Raw genomic sequence first — 20145 nt, 5'->3', positions numbered from 1 at the left:
ACACCTGTTGGTGATGACAGATCAGGATTAAAGCCTGCTACAGGAAGTCCTGTTCTTGACGGTCCCAGGAAGGAAAGGAACAGCACCCCTTTAAGGAAGCCAATAAATATTGCTACATGGAATGTACGCAGTATGTCAGGAGGAAAGATTGAAGTTGTGGAGAAGGAGATGGTTGCAAACAATATTAAGATCCTAGGAGTAACAGAGTTGTGGTGGCTTGGACAAGGGAGGTTCACTACAGATGATGGAAGTATGTTTATCTATTCTGGAAAAGATACTGGAAGGAAACGTGGAGGTGTGGGTTTCATAATAGAAAGAACCACAGCCAAGTGTGTTTTGGGATATAATCCAATAAATGAAAGAGTGATGACTGTAAGACTGCAAGGACATCCTTTAAATATATCTATCATACAAGTGTATGCACCAACATCAGATGCATCAGAGAGTGAGATGACAGACTTCTATGAGATGGTACAAGGAGTTATGGATAGTATATACCTAGAAGAGACTTACTCATCGTACTGGGGGATTGGAATGCTAAGATTGGCAAAATGAAGGAGAAAACTGGGTGTATAGGCCAATATGGACTTGGGATCAGAAATGAACGTGGAGACAGACTGGAGGAATTTTGTGAAGCTAATAACCTAGTCATTGGGAACACGTTATTTCAGCATCATCCACGGAGACTGTGGACTTGGATGAGCCCAGGAGATAGAACAAGAAACCAGATCGATTACATCATGGTCAGGAAGAGGTGGAGAACATCACTCCAAAATGTCAGGACACGACCAGGCGCTGACTGTGGTAGTGACCATCAGCTACTTGTAGCCAAAGTAAAACTAAAACTGAGAGCTAAGAGAGACAATGCACCACCTACCAGGTATGATGTTGACAACATTCCCACTCAATATTCAGTAGATGTGAAGAACAGGTTTGATGAGTTACTGAAAGTTAATGAAGAGGAGCAGACCCCAAATGAATTGTGGGAAGACATGAAAGAAGCAGTCCAGAGCACAGCAAAGAAGTACATCCCTAGAAAGATGAAACGGAAACAGCCGTGGATCTCTCAGCAGACCTTAAACCTAGCTGATGACAGGAAGAGAGCAAAGGCAGATGGAGGAAAGGAAGAATGGGCACGCTTAAACAAAGAGGTCTCCAAAAGTGTCAAGGAGGACAAAAGAAACTACATCGAAAGGAAGTGTGTGGAAATGGAAAGATGTAAGGGTGACTCAAAAATAGCTTTTGGTATTGCCAAAGAACTTACCAAGAAGTGGACCCCCAGGATGGATGTTATAAATGATGAGAAAGGTAACACTCTTACCGAAAGTGTAGACATCAAAAGGCGATGGGTTCAGTATAGTTCCCAGCTGTTTGAGGCACAAGATGACAAGTTGTATGTACAGTGTGAAACGAGTGAAGAAGAACCTCCACCATTGAGATCTGAAGTTGAGCTTGCCATGGAACAAATGAAAAATGCTAAGTCACCTGGCATTGATAATGTAGCTTCTGAGTTGTGGAAGGCAACTGGGAAAGAAGGATAGACCTAATGTAGGCGTCTATGTGGTATCATCTGGAAAAAGAAGAAATGGCCGAGAGACTGGTGCAGGGCAGTATTTATTCCACTGCCAAAGAAGGGAAATTTGAAAGAGTGTGCCAAGCACCGGACCATCAGCCTGATTTGTCATGCAAGTAAAGTGCTTCTGAAGATCATCATCAAGAGAATGAAGAACAAAATGGAGCAGGAAATATCTGATGAGCAGGCAGGATTTCGTGAAGGAAGGGGTACTAGGGACCAAATTGTCAATATCAGGAATGTGATTGAGAAATGCAGAGAGCATAGACTTCCTCTTTACATGTGCTTCATAGATTACAGTAAAGCTTTTGACTGTGTTAGCCACCCTCAGATGTGGGAAAAAAAAAAAAAGATGGGTTTTCCAAGTCATCTTGTGGATCTGATCAGCTGCTTATATGAAGACCAAGAATCGGCAGTCAGAACAAGTAGTGGAGACACAGATTGGTTCAAGATTGGAAGAGGCTTACGACAGGGCTGTGTGCTATCACCAAACCTATTTAACATCTACTCTGAAGACATAATGAGAACAGCTTTGGAGGGGTTTGAAGGTGGAGTGAAGTTTGGCGGTACAAGAATTACTAACCTGAGGTACGCAGATGATACCACTCTTATTTGTAGCAGCAGAGTAGAGCTGATTGATCTTTTGAAGCGCATCAAAGAGGCCAGTGAAGAAAAACACCTTCTCCTGAACACAAAGAAGACAAAAATAATGGTTGTAGACAGAGAGAGAAAAAGTGATGAGTTTGTGATAGATGGACAACAGATTGAGGAGGTGAAGCAATTTGAATATCTGGGTTCAATGATTAACAACAGTGGTGACAGCACAACTGAAATTAAGAGAAGACTGGCTATTGCAAGGACAACTGTGCAGGGCATGTCAAGCATATGGAAAAGCAGAGGCCTATCCATTGACCTCAAGGTGCGCCTACTTAGTGCAACTGTGTTTTCCATTGCCACTTATGGATCTGAGTCTTGGGCTATGACCAAGAATGATAGGAAAAAGAGTTGATGCTTTTGAGATGTGGTGTTACAGGAGGCTTCTACGAGTGACATGGAAAGACAGGAGAACAAATTCCTGGATCCTTGACAAGATTGGTACAAGTCTAACCATCAGAAGCGGCATAATGGAGAGAAAGCTGAAGTACTTTGGCCATATTGTCAGGAAACATGGAGGTGTAGAAAAACAGATTTTGCAAGGGGCCATGGAAGGCAAGCGAGGAAGAGGGCGTCCACCAACATCTTGGACTAATGACGTGAAGCTGGTTTCTAACCAGGGAATGCAAGGTGCAACACACACTTGGCATCGGATCGAGTGAGATGGCGTACTCTTGTGAAGACCACAGCAGCGCTACACAGCGCCACCTGACACAGAGAGAGAGGGGATGATGCTGTGGATCACGAAATGCCCTTTTAACTAAAACCTGCAGTCAGTGCAGTGTAGTATTTGTGACGTGGTATATCGAAAGCAGACACTTTTGGGCAGGATGGTAAATGGAGAAATAGCCAAAAATCTACCCGGGGTGATTTTTTCACGATTTGGGTTTATGATGTTATTTAAAATGTTTAAAAGATTGTCTGATCGTTTCAGACCGGAATATAACTGGCATGTGTTTGAGACATTTTTCAAGGTAATTCCTACTCTCAACACTTGTCAATAATATTTTTAAAGGCAGCTTATCTATTATTAATATTAAAGGCCCATTCAGTGATTTGCTCATCCGGACGATCGTAAAAATCATCAAAATTTTGGTACCGTACCTTTGTTATTACATAGATGTGCTAAGTCTGCGAATGGTTCAGCCAAAAGCCGTGTACATGGTGTAGGCCTATTTAAGACAAAATAAGACATTTTACACGAATCTGTATTTTTAGATACTGACAGTATCTAAAATTAGCTACTAAGTATTTGAATGGCGGGCTTGAACTTCCTCAGTACTGCTGTTTTCTTCATTTTTTGCCAAATTTGGCATTTCAAAAATACCAAATGACAATTTGAACGACTTAGGCCTATCCTTCTCTTTTAAGCAAAAGAAGAAATGGCCGAGAGACTGGTGCAGGGCAGTATTTATTCCACTGCCAAAGAAGGGAAATTTGAAAGAGTGTGCCAATCACCGGACCATCAGCCTGATTTGTCATGCAAGTAAAGTGCTTCTGAAGATCATCATCAAGAGAATGAAGAACAAAATGGAGCAGGAAATATCTGATGAGCAGGCAGGATTTCGTGAAGGAAGGGGTACTAGGGACCAAATTGTCAATATCAGGAATGTGATTGAGAAATGCAGAGAGCATAGACTTCCTCTTTACATGTGCTTCATAGATTACAGTAAAGCTTTTGACTGTGTTAGCCACCCTCAGATGTGGGAAACTATGAAAAGATGGGTTTTCAAGTCATCTTGTGGATCTGATCAGCTGCTTATATGAAGACCAAGAATCGGCAGTCAGAACAAGTAGTGGAGACACAGATTGGTTCAAGATTGGAAGAGGCTTACGACAGGGCTGTGTGCTATCACCAAACCTATTTAACATCTACTCTGAAGACATAATGAGAACAGCTTTGGAGGGGTTTGAAGGTGGAGTGAAGTTTGGCGGTACAAGAATTACTAACCTGAGGTACGCCGATGATACCACTCTTATTTGTAGCAGCAGAGTAGAGCTGATTGATCTTTTGAAGCGCATCAAAGAGGCCAGTGAAGAAAAACACCTTCTCCTGAACACAAAGAAGACAAAAATAATGGTTGTAGACAGAGAGAAAAAAGTGATGAGTTTGTGATAGATGGACAACAGATTGAGGAGGTGAAGCAATTTGAATATCTGGGTTCAATGATTAACAACAGTGGTGACAGCACAACTGAAATTAAGAGAAGACTGGCTATTGCAAGGACAACTGTGCAGGGCATGTCAAGCATATGGAAAAGCAGAGGCCTATCCATTGACCTCAAGGTACGCCTACTTAGTGCAACTGTGTTTTCCATTGCCACTTATGGATCTTGCGAGTCTTGGGCTATGACCAAGAATGATAGGAAAAGAGTTGATGCTTTTGAGATGTGGTGTTACAGGAGGCTTCTACGAGTGACATGGAAAGACAGGAGAACAAATTCCTGGATCCTTGACAAGATTGGTACAAGTCTAACCATCAGAAGCGGCATAATGGAGAGAAAGCTGAAGTACTTTGGCCATATTGTCAGGAAACATGGAGGTGTAGAAAAACAGATTTTGCAAGGGGCCATGGAAGGCAAGCGAGGAAGAGGGCGTCCACCAACATCTTGGACTAATGACGTGAAGCTGGTTTCTAACCAGGGAATGCAAGGTGCAACACACTTGGCATCGGATCGAGTGAGATGGCGTACTCTTGTGAAGACCACAGCAGCGCTACACAGCGCCACCTGACACAGAGAGAGAGAGGGGATGATGCTGTGGATCACGAAATGCCCTTTTAACTAAAACCTGCAGTCAGTGCAGTGTAGTATTTGTGACGTGGTATATCGAAAGCAGACACTTTTGGGCAGGATGGTAAATGGAGAAATAGCCAAAAATCTACCGGGTGATTTTTTCACGATTTGGGTTTATTTGTGATGTTATTAATGTTTAAAAGATTGTCTGATCGTTTCAGACCGGAATATAACTGGCATGTGTTTGAGACATTTTTTAAGGTAATTCCTACTCTCAACACTTGTCAATAATATTTTTAAAGGCAGCTTATCTATTATTAATATTAAAGGCCCATTCAGTGATTTGCTCATCCGGACGATCGTAAAAATCATCAAAATTTTGGTACCGTACCTTTGTTATTACATAGATGTGCTAAGTCTGCGAATGGTTCAGCCAAAAGCCGTGTACATGGTGTAGGCCTATTTAAGACAAAATAAGACATTTTACACGAATCTGTATTTTTAGATACTGACAGTATCTAAAATTAGCTACTAAGTATTTGAATGGCGGGCTTGAACTTCCTCAGTACTGCTGTTTTCTTCATTTTTGCCAAATTTGGCATTTCAAAAATACCAAATGACAATTTGAACGACTTAGGCCTATCCTTCTCTTTTAAGCAATTTATAAACAATTTTATTTTTTTTTTTACTCTTGCGCTGGGATCACTGAATGGGTCTTTAAGAAATGTGGCGTATCATGTCAAAAACAGACATCTTTTGGACAGCTTATAAATTTGGAGGCTTTCACATAAAGAGCTATTTTGCTCCTACGCAACTGTTTTCCCCAATAAAATCGGACATTCCTAAGCGAAGAAATTGAGTTATGGTATTAAAAAATTGGAAATTGAAATATCGTGGGTAAAAAGCTGAAAAGCAAATAAAACCAGAACAGAACAATTTAGAGAACAATAATGAATTAATAATAATGAACAATAATGAATTAAAGAGTTGACAGGAGATTAGGAGTTAACGTTTTCTGCAGTTTCTGTGTACATCTTCTCACCGTTGATGGTTTGGTGGACTGTCATGTAACATGGATGTAGTAAGCCGTGATCCTAAATATGCCTTTCACATTGACCAAAACTAATTACAAGACCTCTTCTACATTGAGGCTGGCTTTCCCTTTTAAAGGGAATTTTTATTAATGCCTTTATCTAATCCTGCCTCACATGACAAGGACACATTTGTGTAATAGAACTAGCCCAGTTCCCTCCAATTGCCATACTTGTCCCACAAATTGGTGCAATTTATGAATATCCTTGACACATTAATTTTTTATCATTACACCTCAAATCACTTGTCATTGTCAAATCAGTGCAGAGTAGGTTAGATATGATAAATTGGATGTTGAACAAATACACCTGATCCAGAAACCTTGTCTTTTTTAGAGACAATTCTTGTTATCATTAAATGCAGGCCTGTAAAATAAGGCGTATGTCATTGATATTTTATGTTAGACATCAATATGCCGATATGCATGATTAGTTTCAAGCTAAGATGGCAAGGTCTCTGATTTTTATTGACAAATAAAAAATAAAAGGCCTTAGCTTTTGACCCATGAAGAATTAAATCCTTGTCAATTACAAAACAGTTTTATTTTGTGCCTTTTGATGGGTCAGTGGCTTTGAAAAATTGTAATTGTTTTCTTTTAATAAGACTAGGTCTATAGTTAACTTTGTTGCACAGCACTCAATCTGTTAGGGCATAATTTATTTTTACTTTTAGTTTAATGTTAAAGATTAAAAAAAAAAAGGCACAATGTAACTTGTAATTATTAATTTACTTATTATTTTCTTTATTTTGAAACGAGCAGTCACAGCCCAATATTAACGGTATATTTTGGCATCGCAGATTTAATTATATTGCAATTATGGTTGATAATAATGCAGGGGTGTTATTTGTTTGTTCGGCATCATAGTAACAATGATCAGAGTAAGAAAGTATCAAATTAATGTGATTAAAATGTCATTTAAGCGAGAAAATGTCAACTAAAAATCAAATAATTAAATATTATGCAATTCTTAATTTTGGAGGCGGGAGGTAAACAGTAAAACTCAAAATCAATTGTGAAGGGCCTGACTTCCGAATGTAATGAGCACAAAACCTCATACTCTGTAACTCCAGGTTTAAAAAAATTGAAATATGATTGTTTAATGAAGGTTATAGAATTATAAAATGACCTATTTTGATATTTTTTAAACCTTTTGACAGTGTAGGGTAGGTACATAATTATTTTAAAGTGTTCTGGTATTCTGAAAGGCCAATGTATTGTGTCATGTTGGAAAGTAGTATTCTTACAAAACATTTTAAAACCTAATATTTGTCGAAAGTTCAAAAATAGAGAGAGAAAAGAAGAAGACAACAGAGAGAAAATACTTTTAGATACTGTACTATGATCATAGTTTCATGTTGTAAATGGGATGTATAGCCCAAATGTGTTACCCTATTCTACCTAATTAGTACCCCAGGTGCTTATTGAAATTATGAAATTACAAATTGGGAATTCGGTGTATCTGAAATAATAATAATAAAAAACACACGTCATAACACAACCCTAAACTGAGAGGTTTAGACGGTATTTTTTCAGACCTTTGATTTAATTCAGTTGTAAGGTGTATTGAAAACTGAAAAGGGGTGGGTAGACAGTTGTCATTCAAAAACTCTGTAGGGGCGCTTATTAGGGGAGGGTCACTAATTAGGTTGAATGCAATATTTAGTTTTTCCAGACTTTTTGTATGAGGTAAATGGAGTGAGCTGCCCTTTTTAAGTAGAATTTCTTTTCAGTTTGCCCTATATTCTTTATAATTTCCTTTGACTAATAGATCCCCAGTTGGAGCAGAAATTTTAGCAGTAGGTGCATCTGCATCATTCATTCCTTAAAAATGTGTACAAAGCTTTGAAGGTTCCCCAGAATTTGGCAACACACTGCATCAAGTACAAATCTTTAGTACCCTGACCATCCTCTCATTGTGATTTTTCAATTTTGATTGTCAGAAAAAATGAACAAATTAGTTCCCAAGACAGAAAAAGGTAGGGCAAAAAAGCATAGCATATATCATGTAGATTTGTTTTCTAAATGTGAGACAACTTTTTTGGGGCCTTTCTGAGAATTTTGTTAGTCATGATTAATCCTGTGTTGTTGAATGATCGCTTCTTTGCTCAACTACAGGAAATATCAACATGTTACTTGTCACAAGTTCATGTATATTTGTCATTTTGTGTGCTGAAAGTTCAACTAATAAATGATTCTGCAGTTTAAATAATTATTGAAAATGGTTTCAGAGTTTCAGTGTGGGCACCAAGAATTGATATCTGGTGGGTGATCATTTTAGCAGTGCAAAATTTGAATATTTTGGTATTCAAAATTTTATGAGAGGGGGGGCAAAATCAACAAATTGTGCGCAAAATTACTGGATTTTTACTGGGGGAAACAGGGGGGCAAGAGTTTTGACTGGGGGCATTTGCCCCTCATCATGCCCCATGGCGCCGCCACTGATTTTGACTGGGGTGAAACCGGGGAGGGATGGTGGGGACTCCCCCCTGTACCACCACTGGTAACACCATACATATCACAATATAATACATATACTACATTTTTTATTTCTCTTCTATTCCTAGTCATTTGCTGTTGCAAGTCAATACCTTGAAGAGTGTAGAGCTGCCACAGAAAGGTGAGATTTCTTATGTGCATATGTAGGGGGAGCAGGGGAACAAATAAGCAGGCTCTAGGCTCTATTTGCCTACAAATGTACCAGTTACCAGGATATAGCTCTCTGTTTGCCTCCAACATGACTGGGAGCTACTTTAAAGCTGAAAAAAAAACACCTTATGAAGTCTCAATTTACCTAATTTTGGCATACCGGAATATTATGTAGTTTTCCCGGTGAAGTTTTAACTCTTGGTTGGTTGCAAGGAGCTCCTGGTTCACACAAAATACACTTCAAGTTTGGGTGTCTGCTGAAATAGAGCCAGCTCCAAACCCTGCTATTGTTTTCCTGGGTAGGGAGTGACTGACTATGTGTATGTAAGCATTTTGATATCTAGTCATCATTGTTTTTTGTATTGGTTTTTGTCCTCTTTTTTTTTCCAACTTATATTCTTATTGGTTAAGCCAATACTGACAGATAACTGCACTATAACAACAGTTTTTTTTTAATTTCATATTTTTAATGGAAGTAGCTTTTCCCTAAATAATAACAGTTTTGTGGAAATTTATCGTACATTTATTTTGTCAAGCGTGAAATATAGCAAATACCAATACAATAACAATTTACTGTGGAGAATGATTTCCAGGTCACTTGTTTCAGGTTGATCAATAATAATGGACTATTCTAGTTGAAATCCATACACCCCTATGGCAGACATGACCTTAATCTCCCACACAGGGTGTGTAGATTTCAAATAGATTTCAAATGTTGTCACCCATTCAGGTAATCCCATTTGAAATTTACACTCCCTGTGTGGAATATTAAGGTCATGTCTTCCATAGGGGGTGTATGTATTTGAGCTAGAATAGCACATTATATTGAGTAGTCTGTGATTCTTTCATTTTAAATGCTCAATTGAACTCACTGTGATCATTGAAATGAAACAAATATATTTACTTATATACACTACTTATATATACAAATATTGAATTTATTCTAAGCTAACATTGGCGGATATACAAACATTTCCATGTTTCGGGGAAGCATTCAAGTAATTATTATGTCAATCATTTTAAAAAATCTGAAATATGGTTTTCATTTTGACCTTTACTCGCAAAAAAAAGTGAAATGTTGCTATATTTTTTTCCAACATGAAACATAATGAATATTATGCCATCCACTGTGTTTTGAGAATGCATGTTGGGGTATGCGGGGGTGGGGTTGCAGGGGTGTGTGTGTATGTGCGGCCTGTGTGCATGCATTATATGCAATGTAACATGAAGATTCAGTTGCATACAGCTGCATGTCAGACATTGTAGAAAAGATATTTCCATTCTAGTTGTTTCTTATTTTATTTTTTTAATTTCTATCTTTTGTTTTGATTGCAGACATAAACAATCACCTGTCAATTTACACAAATAAATTATAAATTTTACATTTTCCCCTCTATTATGCTTTAGCTATATGTCTTACATTGCCATGTTTGCAGGAACCACTTAGCTCAGCTGAAGTAATTAATTTCTCAGCCTGTTTTTGTTTTTCATTTGTTACTGATTTATTTTTAGTTATTGAAATGTTCAGCTTTGTGGTTTATAGTAGACCCCTGGTCTGCATGCTCCACCAAAAATGAAATTGTCTCCCTTTTGACCTTTTTGAGAGGGATAGGCATGGAAGGGATAGGCATGTAACCAGTGTAGCTGCTGCTCCCAACTGGGTGCACTCGGGATATTATTTGGTATGCATGCTCGTCATAAAAAACGTCGAAAAAGACTTTGACCTGCTGGCATCAACGTCTTTAGGAAAAGGGGTACTCTTAAGGGTAATTTTTGATGTTTAGGGTTGTAATTTCCACCCGTATTCAAAGTTAAGGATCACTTACTCAATAGAGATGGTTATGGAAATGGTAGGTACACAAGTGATAAACCAAAACAATAAAATTGAATCAATGTAGTTGCATGCAGTGTATTCTTTTTATTAGTACTACTAAGTGAGAAAATTGTCATTACACATTATGCCATTTACATTGTAGGGGTCCGTTTTACTATCTTATTCCATTTAGGGGGTTAAATTTGTTACCCCTGAATACGCCATGTAGGGTAGAATTTTGAGATGCTGTGTCAAGCATGGGTACCACTTTAGTATGCTAGTGACCCCCGGATGTACTGCACTGCACATCATTGTAATGATTCTTTATCAATCCAAGATGCTATTAGTCTTCGCCAATTATAAGTTGAACAAAGTATAACACTCTCCCATTAAATGTCTTAATGGCACCTGTATCACCAGTAAGAATTGTTTGAATACGGTACTTTGAAAATGAATCCTTACATAGCAGTCTGGTAAACACAGGTCTGTGGCACAGCCTGTGAAACTGACAAACTGCCAACATATGCAGGGTGTGTGGGAGTATAGCTTGGAGTAAGTAAATTTTAGCTTCCTCAGGACTGGCGCCGCTCGCTGGATCATCATTATGATGCCTATCCTTGTGCATTTGGTGCTCCCTGGATCGTAAGGGTCTTTGACAAATGTGTATAAAAATAACAATTTTTGAGCCATAATGTATTTTCCTGATCTTTGTCTTTGACCAAGATTAGGCAAATACATTATGGCTCAAAAATTCTTAAATAATAATTTTTGAGCCATAATGCATTTGCCTAGTCTTTGACAAAGACTAGACTAGGCAAACACATTATGGCTCAAAAATTTTATTTTTATACATATTTGGTTTGATAAACCATTAAAATGCCACATTAGCATGTCCAGATAGCAATAGGTGTCTACAAATGGTTCAACATGACTTGTGTTATTTCATTAGACATATTAAGTGTTTTTTTTTCTTTAATCGGGAGTAAGGGTGGACTTTTGTAAGTGTATTGATGGGGTAGCTCTGTTGATGGTTACTCATATTAGAGGAATCTGGCCTTGTAATTTTTACTACTAACAGTCTCTTAAACAAACATTGCTATTTCCAAACAGGCAAAGATACTAAAGGAACAAAAGATGAAGGAAATCGACTTTTGACAACATCTTCTGCAAACCGTACGTTGAAGTGTCTAACGTGAGTCTTGTGAAAGAGTTGCTTCGCTGGCTCCGCTCCCTGGAAGAAGGAGACGACGGCATGGGTCTGGCTTGAGGGCTCAATGCATCATTTGGGTCTCACTCAACTGTGGTGTCAAGGCTCAATGCTCGTCTTCTGTAGCGAGTCGGATGCAATTCTAAGACAGAAAAGTTTTGCTTCTGGATAACCATGGGTTGTGTATAGATGTAAATCCAATTGGATATGATAGTATTCAAAAAGGATTATTTGTATGGTCATTTGGTGTGTGGCAGATGTGTGGATGGGTGTCTTTGGGGAGAGAAACAAGTATGCAGGATGTCTATGTGGGAACATTATTATATACTCATTCTTACAATATATAGGGAGAAATTCATGCTTAAAATTTTTTACAGAAAAAAATAATTTCTGACTACATTGGCAAACTTACCAAACATGCATATGGTTCATTGATTGGGATTCCTTCACATAGAATAAGACTTATAAAGGGTTGATTTTGAAATATAAAAGAATCCATTTTCGATTAATTTGAATAAATGATTTATAAATCCATGGTTTTCAGGAAGCAATATTTTTGTGTCATTGATGTGTATTTATCCACCATTAAATTAGAAATATTTATCTTTTTATTATTTACTTATGACTTTCATAGGCAAGGGATCTAATCATCACTAATGTCTTCAAGATACCCAAACTGTAAGCTCTTTGAATGACTATAAAATGTTAAATCAATTTTGAAAGTTAAAAAGGAGCTGATAGAAACTTCTTATCAACAATAAATTTATGTTGTTAAATTCAAATGTGGTTAATGGTCCAAGCTTTGAACCCTAGCAGGAATTACATCAAAGGGAGAGTAAGAACCCTCCGACTTTGATAAAGATCCTGCTAGAATCGAAGGCTTAGGCCATTAACAAAATTTGAATTTAATAATCAATTTTGATTTTAATTTCTGGGTTTTTTTTACTTGTGAAGGTATTTTAGCTCAGTTTGCATTTTGGTATTACAAGAACGAATACAATTTGTAGTAGTTACAGGTAGTAATTAAAAAAATAATTTCATAAATATTGATATGAAAATATCAAATGCAAAAAAGGTGGAAAGTTTTTTTTAAAAGGAAAAAAAATTCAATATCATTTTTGAATTTTTGTTTTCACTGTAGGAGTTTATTCATAGATTTTGTGGGGATGGTGCTTTCTTCAATTAAATTTTAAATAATTATGTAGAGTCTCTATCTGTGAAACAAATTGAGTCAAGCAGTGTTCCCTGTAAGGATTTTTATGTTATGCCAATTTTAGCTGTGAGTGAAATATTTGGCTAGGGTCTAGGGGCCTGCCTTATGGCCCCTGGTCGGAAAACCCATTTTAAAAAGTTCTTTGAAGGCCATGTCATACAGCCTTAGCGGAAACACTGGTGTCAAGACAAACAGTGAAGTAAAAGTTTCAGTTGAGCAAAAGAGAGAATTCTGTTTTTCAAAAGGCAACCACTGATGCATTATTTCTTGCCTTCAAGTGTGTCATGATTGCATGATGGTTCAAAAACAGGTGTACAATAAAATGTTCCAAGGTGTGAATTTAGACCATGTGTTTACCTGAACAATGACTTTAAACATAATTTTGCCAGAACAGAACAGTACAGCTGGCTAAACTGTGAATGGGTCGTGACAAACATTGGACTTGACATCAAAGAATATTTGTGTTGTGTTGGCTTTTAGAAGAATGACAGCATATTCTACACTTGGTATTGTTGTGAACTATACAGCTATGATGTGACAGAACCAGATGGACATGAAGGAACTCATGGGATCATAGGAACTGCAGGCTACCCACACTGATGGACTTTATGCTGAATGATGTTTTCTGCCTCGACTGCCTGCAATAAACGTGATCCTAGAGAGATGATGAGAAAACACTAACACCTGTAATGCCAAGCTGATAACAAGGATACTTGCAACATATGCTTACATAGGGATATACGAAGGAATGTAAAAAATTCTAATTTGATTTCAATGATTTCTTCTCCTCCCAGATATCATCAGCATAGATCAGAGTATAGCCAGTCTGTTCCAACTGAGGGCGTACAAAGATGTACGGGTGAAAACTGTCCAGGTTCAAGATGTGGCACTTGATTTGGTTGAGTTGCTCTTTAAGGATCAGTACATCAGTAGGAGCGATATGTGGAGGCTAGGGAAGAGTTTGGTAAGTTTGAACCCACCACAACCTTGGATATAATAAATAAATACTAACCAATCACAAGTGAGTTGGCATGGTTGGATTTACTTCTTCATCACACACACGGGAGCGTTCATCACGCAGTGTACGCTGAAGATGGTCACGCTGTTGTGCAGCTGTGTTCATTTAATTGAAATTCCCAGTATAGGTGGCTGTGGTCTTAGCCTTATAAACTCAACCAATAAAGTATCGAAACGATTATAGATGGTCAGATATTTTGGGATCTGAAATATATAGCAAAACTTATTAAATGTATATAAAGCGCAGCTTTCTCCTGCGCATTTTGATACCTCTTTTGTTACTCTACGATATCATTTGGTCGAGTTACTGGCACTTGAGTGGTTTCAAGTCGGATTTTGAAAGTTGCACTTAGCTCCTATTCAAACCAAATGCGTAGCACTGTGACCAATTAAATGACCATTGCTTTTGTCCGCCAAATTCAAACGAGTATGTGTGTCGCCTGTTGGATAAATTGATTGCGATGACCATCAATTGTACTCAATGGTCAACAATGGTAGGCATAAATCAATATGAGGTTGAAGTCAGATTACCTTAGAAGGCCTTCAGCGCATCCTGCTCAGGAAATGGCGAGACATTGACAATGGAAAGATAAGACATCTTCTTCAGAGCATGCGACGACGAATCCAGGCACTGATAGACAGTGATGGTGGGCACACCAAGTATTGAGATGTCAGCAGAAATAGTTCATGAGAAGGGGGTAGCAAGTATTGAAGTTGGAAGTCGAAGGAGTAAAAAAAAGTTCATGGTTAAGTAAACAGAGCACATCGGCGTCCTTTGTCTTGATTTTGTGTGGGTGTGGGGGTGTGTGTGTACACGATCAACGCATTTGGCTTGAATAGGAGCTAAGTGCAACTTTCAAAATCCGACTTGAAGCCACTCAAGCGCCCATAACTCAACCAAATGATATCGTAGAGCAACAAAAGAGGTATCAAAATGCGCAGGAGAAAGCTGCGCTTTATATACATTAAATACGTTTTTGCTATATATTTCAGTTCCCAATATATCTGACCATCTATAATCGTTTCGATACTTTGTTGGTTGAGTTTAGTTTTACACAATGGCAAAGCAGACTTGCAGTACAGGGAGATTGATACAGGCCATGTGTACTTTATGTATGTGTTAAAAAGTATGCTTCCTATCATCAATATCACATAACAGCTGGTCCTATTTTACACTTGTGAATTTTATAAAATACTACTTGAGCAAAGTAATATTTGCTGTTTCATATAACTCCCTGAAATTTCCATTACAGATTGGCAACTGCCTATACATACAGAAGAAAATTGTATTTTCTGGTATCCGTGCACAAGTAATGGGTTTATGGTCCCGAGGAGAAAAGGTATCATGCGGTGCTGTGACACAGGAGACAAGAGTGACATTCAGAACATCCACAGCAATGACGTATATATTTATACAGATGAGTGCAGAGATGTGGGAGTTTGATACATGTGGTGAGTGTTTCATGGAACTCAGGGCCTGGCAGACATTGATGTAGAGATTACATACTCGCTGCTCCGCAAGAAGAAATGTTCCAAAGGGAAAAAAGCATTTCTGGTAGTGTTAAGTCTATAACTGCAATTACTCCCTGGTGATATATGAGGCAGATCATACTCGCTAAGCAATAACTCGGAGCAATTTTTGTATGACGTCACTTCCATGTAACATGTCTGAGCATCATGTCACAATCCAGTTGACTCAAGGCAACTTTGATGCTCCAACATTTGCAGCGATTGTACGATGCTAGCGATTGTGAAAAAGCTACCAGCGTTGGATCACTAATGATTTTCCCTGTGATTTGCTAGTATGATATGCCCGTAACTAAAGTTTGTTCGGCGGAAAAAATAAGACACAACACTGTGTATTGATATAGAATGGCATGCACGCTGCTGGGCGCAATGCTTACGCTAGTTGTGTATTGCGTAATGCTTGACCTGTGCATGCTTATGTGAATTTACGTGAACGTGAGTTGGGACTTTATTGATGCGCGCAGTAACAAAATCCGAATAATTTCTGCTTAATAAAAGCCGAACAAACTTTTAGTGTCTAAGGCTCTTAGCTACAATCAACGAAATATGTCTTGGAACGCTTGCGTGTAAATAACGGAAAACTCTCACCCCCTCTCCCCCGTTCAATGTTGAGAAATGCCAATGTCTTCAGCGGTTTCCCAATGTGTTCCAACATTGATTGATGGGGAGAGGGAAGGTAAATCATTGTTGTAGATGTCATGCTTGTTTCCAGGCAAAATATACGTCATTTCCATGATCATATGACATTCTGCACGGGATTTCGACAGCGTGTACCAAGCGTTCCAAGGACTTTTTTCGTAGATTGTCTCTGCCGAATGCTAAATATTTCATCTAAATTTCGTTTTTGTCTCATAACTCAAAAACGGAATGTCGTATGAGCTTCACATTACACACGATTTGAGAGTGGATTATATGCTTTAGAATCATAACAAAATTGTTGATAAAGAAATTGGTTTATTTAGGAAGTGGTCACTGTAATCACCCCCTATGCTAAAATACACACATTTCGCAATTATAGCTCTAAAATGCTCTAAAATGTCGTCTTTGTTCCCTAACTCAAAAACTGAATGTTGTATGAGTTTCATATTGCACAGGATTTGGAAGCAGACCATGTACTTAGGAATCATAATACAATTGTTGATAAAGAAATTGGTTGGTTCAGGGAGTGGACACTGAAACACCCCATACCCTAACATACACGCATTTAATGAAATTTTTATGCTATATCTCAAAACCGAGAAATCGTATCACGGCTCTAAGCTGCATGATTCCGAGTTGTTTAATTTATTTTTAAAATTAATATTTAAAGTTCACCTTCATAGTACTTGTCAGATAGGTGAACGAGCGTTAGAAAACAAGAAAAAATGAGTTTTAATTAAATACTAAAACCGCATGTACGTTAAGATTGTAAGGAAATAAATAATAAACTACGACTATCTTCAGTAGATAGCATTAACTTGTTTTTGACATGATGTAACAACTATCTTCAGCAGATTTGTGCTTCACATTTTTGGGTATGGGACGTGTGTATAATGTGTGGGGGTGTGTGTGGGGGGTGTGTGCGTGCGAGGTGGGGGCGTGGGATGTATGTGGGGTAGGGTGGAGGAGGTTTGTAGGACTATTATAAGATCACATTTAAATCGGAAAGTATTTCATTTGGGGGCTTTTGGGAAAGAAAGAAAGAAATAATTAAATTAATTAATCAAACATAGAGAAAGAAAGGAAGAAAGAAAGACAGAAAAATAAATCAAAAATGTATACTTCATGTACTTATGATAAACAAATATTTTCACCGGGTTCACCGTCGCAAAATAATAAATGAAACAAAAAAAAGTAATACCGCCAGGAATCGAACCCAGGACCTCATGTTTACAAGACCTATGCCTTAACCACTTCGCCACGGGAGCTTCGTGATTAAGCTGCTTGTAATTTGAACCTATAAGCGGTCACTTCAACCCTTTTCCACGTTCATGATTTCATTCATTTCAAATGTCTTTCGTTCATTCATTCATTCATTCATTCATTCATTCATTCACTCACTCATTTCTTTCATTTATTTTTCTTTCTTTCTTTCTTTTTTCTTTTCTTCCTTTTTTTTCTTTCTTTCTTTCTTTCTTTCGCTAGTTATTTTTAATACAAAGAAAGAAGCTTAGAAAATAATGAATGCATAATTTAGCAATGATTCACGCAATTAAAACACGAGTAGTCAAAGGGTGTAAAGTGTAAACCCATAATGGTAATCTGTAATGGTAAACTGCTGCATTGAATAACGTGCATACTGAGCAGTTTGCCCTGCATTGATATTAATATATACGTATAGATATTTATTTCAATTCAAAATGGCAAACTGTTAACAAATGTCATAAATGCGATCAATTTGTCATTCCTTTTGTATTCAAACATTCTCAATTGGTATAGCCAAGGTACACGAACGTCACGCTTCATGAGATGCGGCCTAAAAACCATAAAATGTCGATTTTGGACCATTTTGTCATTATGGTAAACTGATGCACTTTGCCATTTCCACTTTACAGGTTTACACTTTCCCTGATACTTGACTACTATAAAAGACCAAAACTGGTTACTTGATTGCGAAATGACAGCGTGGCGTAACGGCTTAGACCTTCGACTCATAATCTTTTGACTATTGATTGATGTGAATGGTTCGAGTCCCGTGGTGGTCGATTTTTCTTTAAGTGTATTTAATTGTTGTTTTCTTTTTTTTTTTTCTCACTGCAAAAGCGTATTTTATTATAAATAATATTCAGAAATGAGTTATTTCAAATTGTTACATCATAATCTTTCTGATTAGTTCGATAGGCCTATACTCTGCAAGCGCAAGTTTTACAGAAAACATTTACATGTTAGGTTATATTATAAAGGGTACAGAACGTTTTAATAAAATTCAAAAACAGTTTAGAAAACATGCTGCAAACATTGTAATATTTCTTTAAAAATTATTTTTGTAGTGTTTTTGAATTAGGAGACAAAAACGATATTTGACTCAGTATCATACAGTAGAGAGTCATAATTACGAAATGTGTGTAATTTAGCAAAGGAGGTGTTTTCAGTGACCATTCCCTAAATATTCCAACTTCTTTATCAACAATTTTAATATGATTCAAAGGAATATTATATACTTCCAAATCGTGTGCAATATGAAGCTCGTACAACATTTTGTTTATAAGTTATGGGACAAAAATGACATTTTAGAGCAGTTTAGAGCCATAATTACGAAACGTGTGTAGTTTAGCATAGGGGATGGTTTCAGTGACCACTCCCTACATAAACCAATTTCTTATTCAACAATTTTGTTATGATTCTAAAGCCCAATATCCACTCTCAAATCGTGTGCAATATGAAGCTCATACGACATTCCGTTTTTGAGTTATGACACAAAAACGAAATTTATATGAAATATTTTGCATTCGGTAGAGACAATCAACGAAATATGTCTTGGAACGCTTGCGTGTAAATAACGGAAAACTCTCACCCCTCTCCCCGTTCAATGTTGAGAAATGCCAATGTCTTCAGCGGTTTCCCAATGTGTTCCAACATTGATTGATGGGGAGAGGGGAAGGGTAAATCATTGTTGTAGATGTCATGCTTGTTTCCAGGCAAAATATACGTCATTTCCATGATCATATGACATTCTGCACGGGATTTCGACAGCGTGTACCAAGCGTTCCAAGGACTTTTTTCGTAGATTGTAGGTACCTGTCCACCTGTTATTTTAGATTGGGCGTTTGCTTGTGAGACAGTTTAATTAATGCCTTTGACAGATATTTTAAATTATACCCAATTGACTCAAGGTTTGTGCTTGTACTGTGCAGTTGTCACTACAATCCCTTCTGTTCTTTTACAGGTGACTTGTACATGGAGAAGGCAGTGGATGGTTTTATGACTGAACTCTTCAATATGTGGAAGAAACAAAACACCAACAGTGAACTAACAATAGTGCTGTTTTCACGGGTGTATTATGAGGCTACTTCAATAGGTATGATCGACATAGTAGTATATAGTGTATATGTATTGTTTGTGTGGGGCATTTGCATGCGCATTTCGGACTGGAGGTGTGCTTATTATACACATACAAACTGCGCTGCCCTATCGCAACCATGAAGCTTCACGGTTGGAGACAGCCCCTCCCATTATGTGCTACAGACACCTCCACAATAAGTCAGTAGAGGCTGTCAGCGTTTTTCAAGCTTGACTCATGACAATAGTGTTTGTATACATGATTCCTACCCACAAGCTCCTCATTCACTTGCTTGATATGATTGACCTCTATAGATTGACTGACTACAAGTATTGCTCTATACCTAATTCACTTGTTGTTCATGCCCTGAAACTTTGAACAGAATTTTGAACAGATGGCCACTGACGTCACACTGACGGCTTCAATTGTGTAGGGTGTGCATACGTATTTGCCAGCAAACGAGGACTCACACAAGAATGTGGACTTACTTCCAACCGAGGACAGTCCGCAGTCTCAAACTGCTGTAAAAGACCTCAAATGCATGCTAAATGTATTATAGCGCTATTTGCCTTAAACCGGGGACCACACATGTAAAAGCTACAGTCAGCAGTTGATGGATAAAATTCCATTTCGTATTATACACAAAAAATCCGCTATTTTAGTCCATGGTTAGGCGATGAAAACATGA

General features: G+C 37.7%; 1 protein-coding gene across 2 annotated transcripts in view; it reads left to right on the top strand.

Moving 5' to 3' along the window:
• The window catches only part of LOC140155021 (GATOR1 complex protein DEPDC5-like), a 56473-nt gene that overhangs the window by 13143 nt on the left and 23185 nt on the right, over positions 1-20145 (top strand). Inside the window, exons 4-8 of one of the 2 annotated variants that reach the window (XM_072177695.1) lie at positions 8620-8672; positions 11625-11687; positions 13729-13898; positions 15205-15403; positions 19344-19475. In XM_072177695.1, coding sequence (XP_072033796.1) covers positions 8620-8672; positions 11625-11687; positions 13729-13898; positions 15205-15403; positions 19344-19475 — 617 coding nt within the window. The remainder of the gene's footprint in view (positions 1-8619; positions 8673-11624; positions 11688-13728; positions 13899-15204; positions 15404-19343; positions 19476-20145) is intronic. The other variant, XM_072177696.1, reaches the window with a different exon arrangement.

The sequence above is a fragment of the Amphiura filiformis genome, chromosome 6 (genome assembly GCF_039555335.1).
Source record: "Amphiura filiformis chromosome 6, Afil_fr2py, whole genome shotgun sequence".
Classification (NCBI taxonomy): domain Eukaryota; kingdom Metazoa; phylum Echinodermata; class Ophiuroidea; order Amphilepidida; family Amphiuridae; genus Amphiura; species Amphiura filiformis.
Note: the sequence above shows the minus strand (reverse complement) of the source record. Positions and strands in the feature narration are given on the sequence as shown.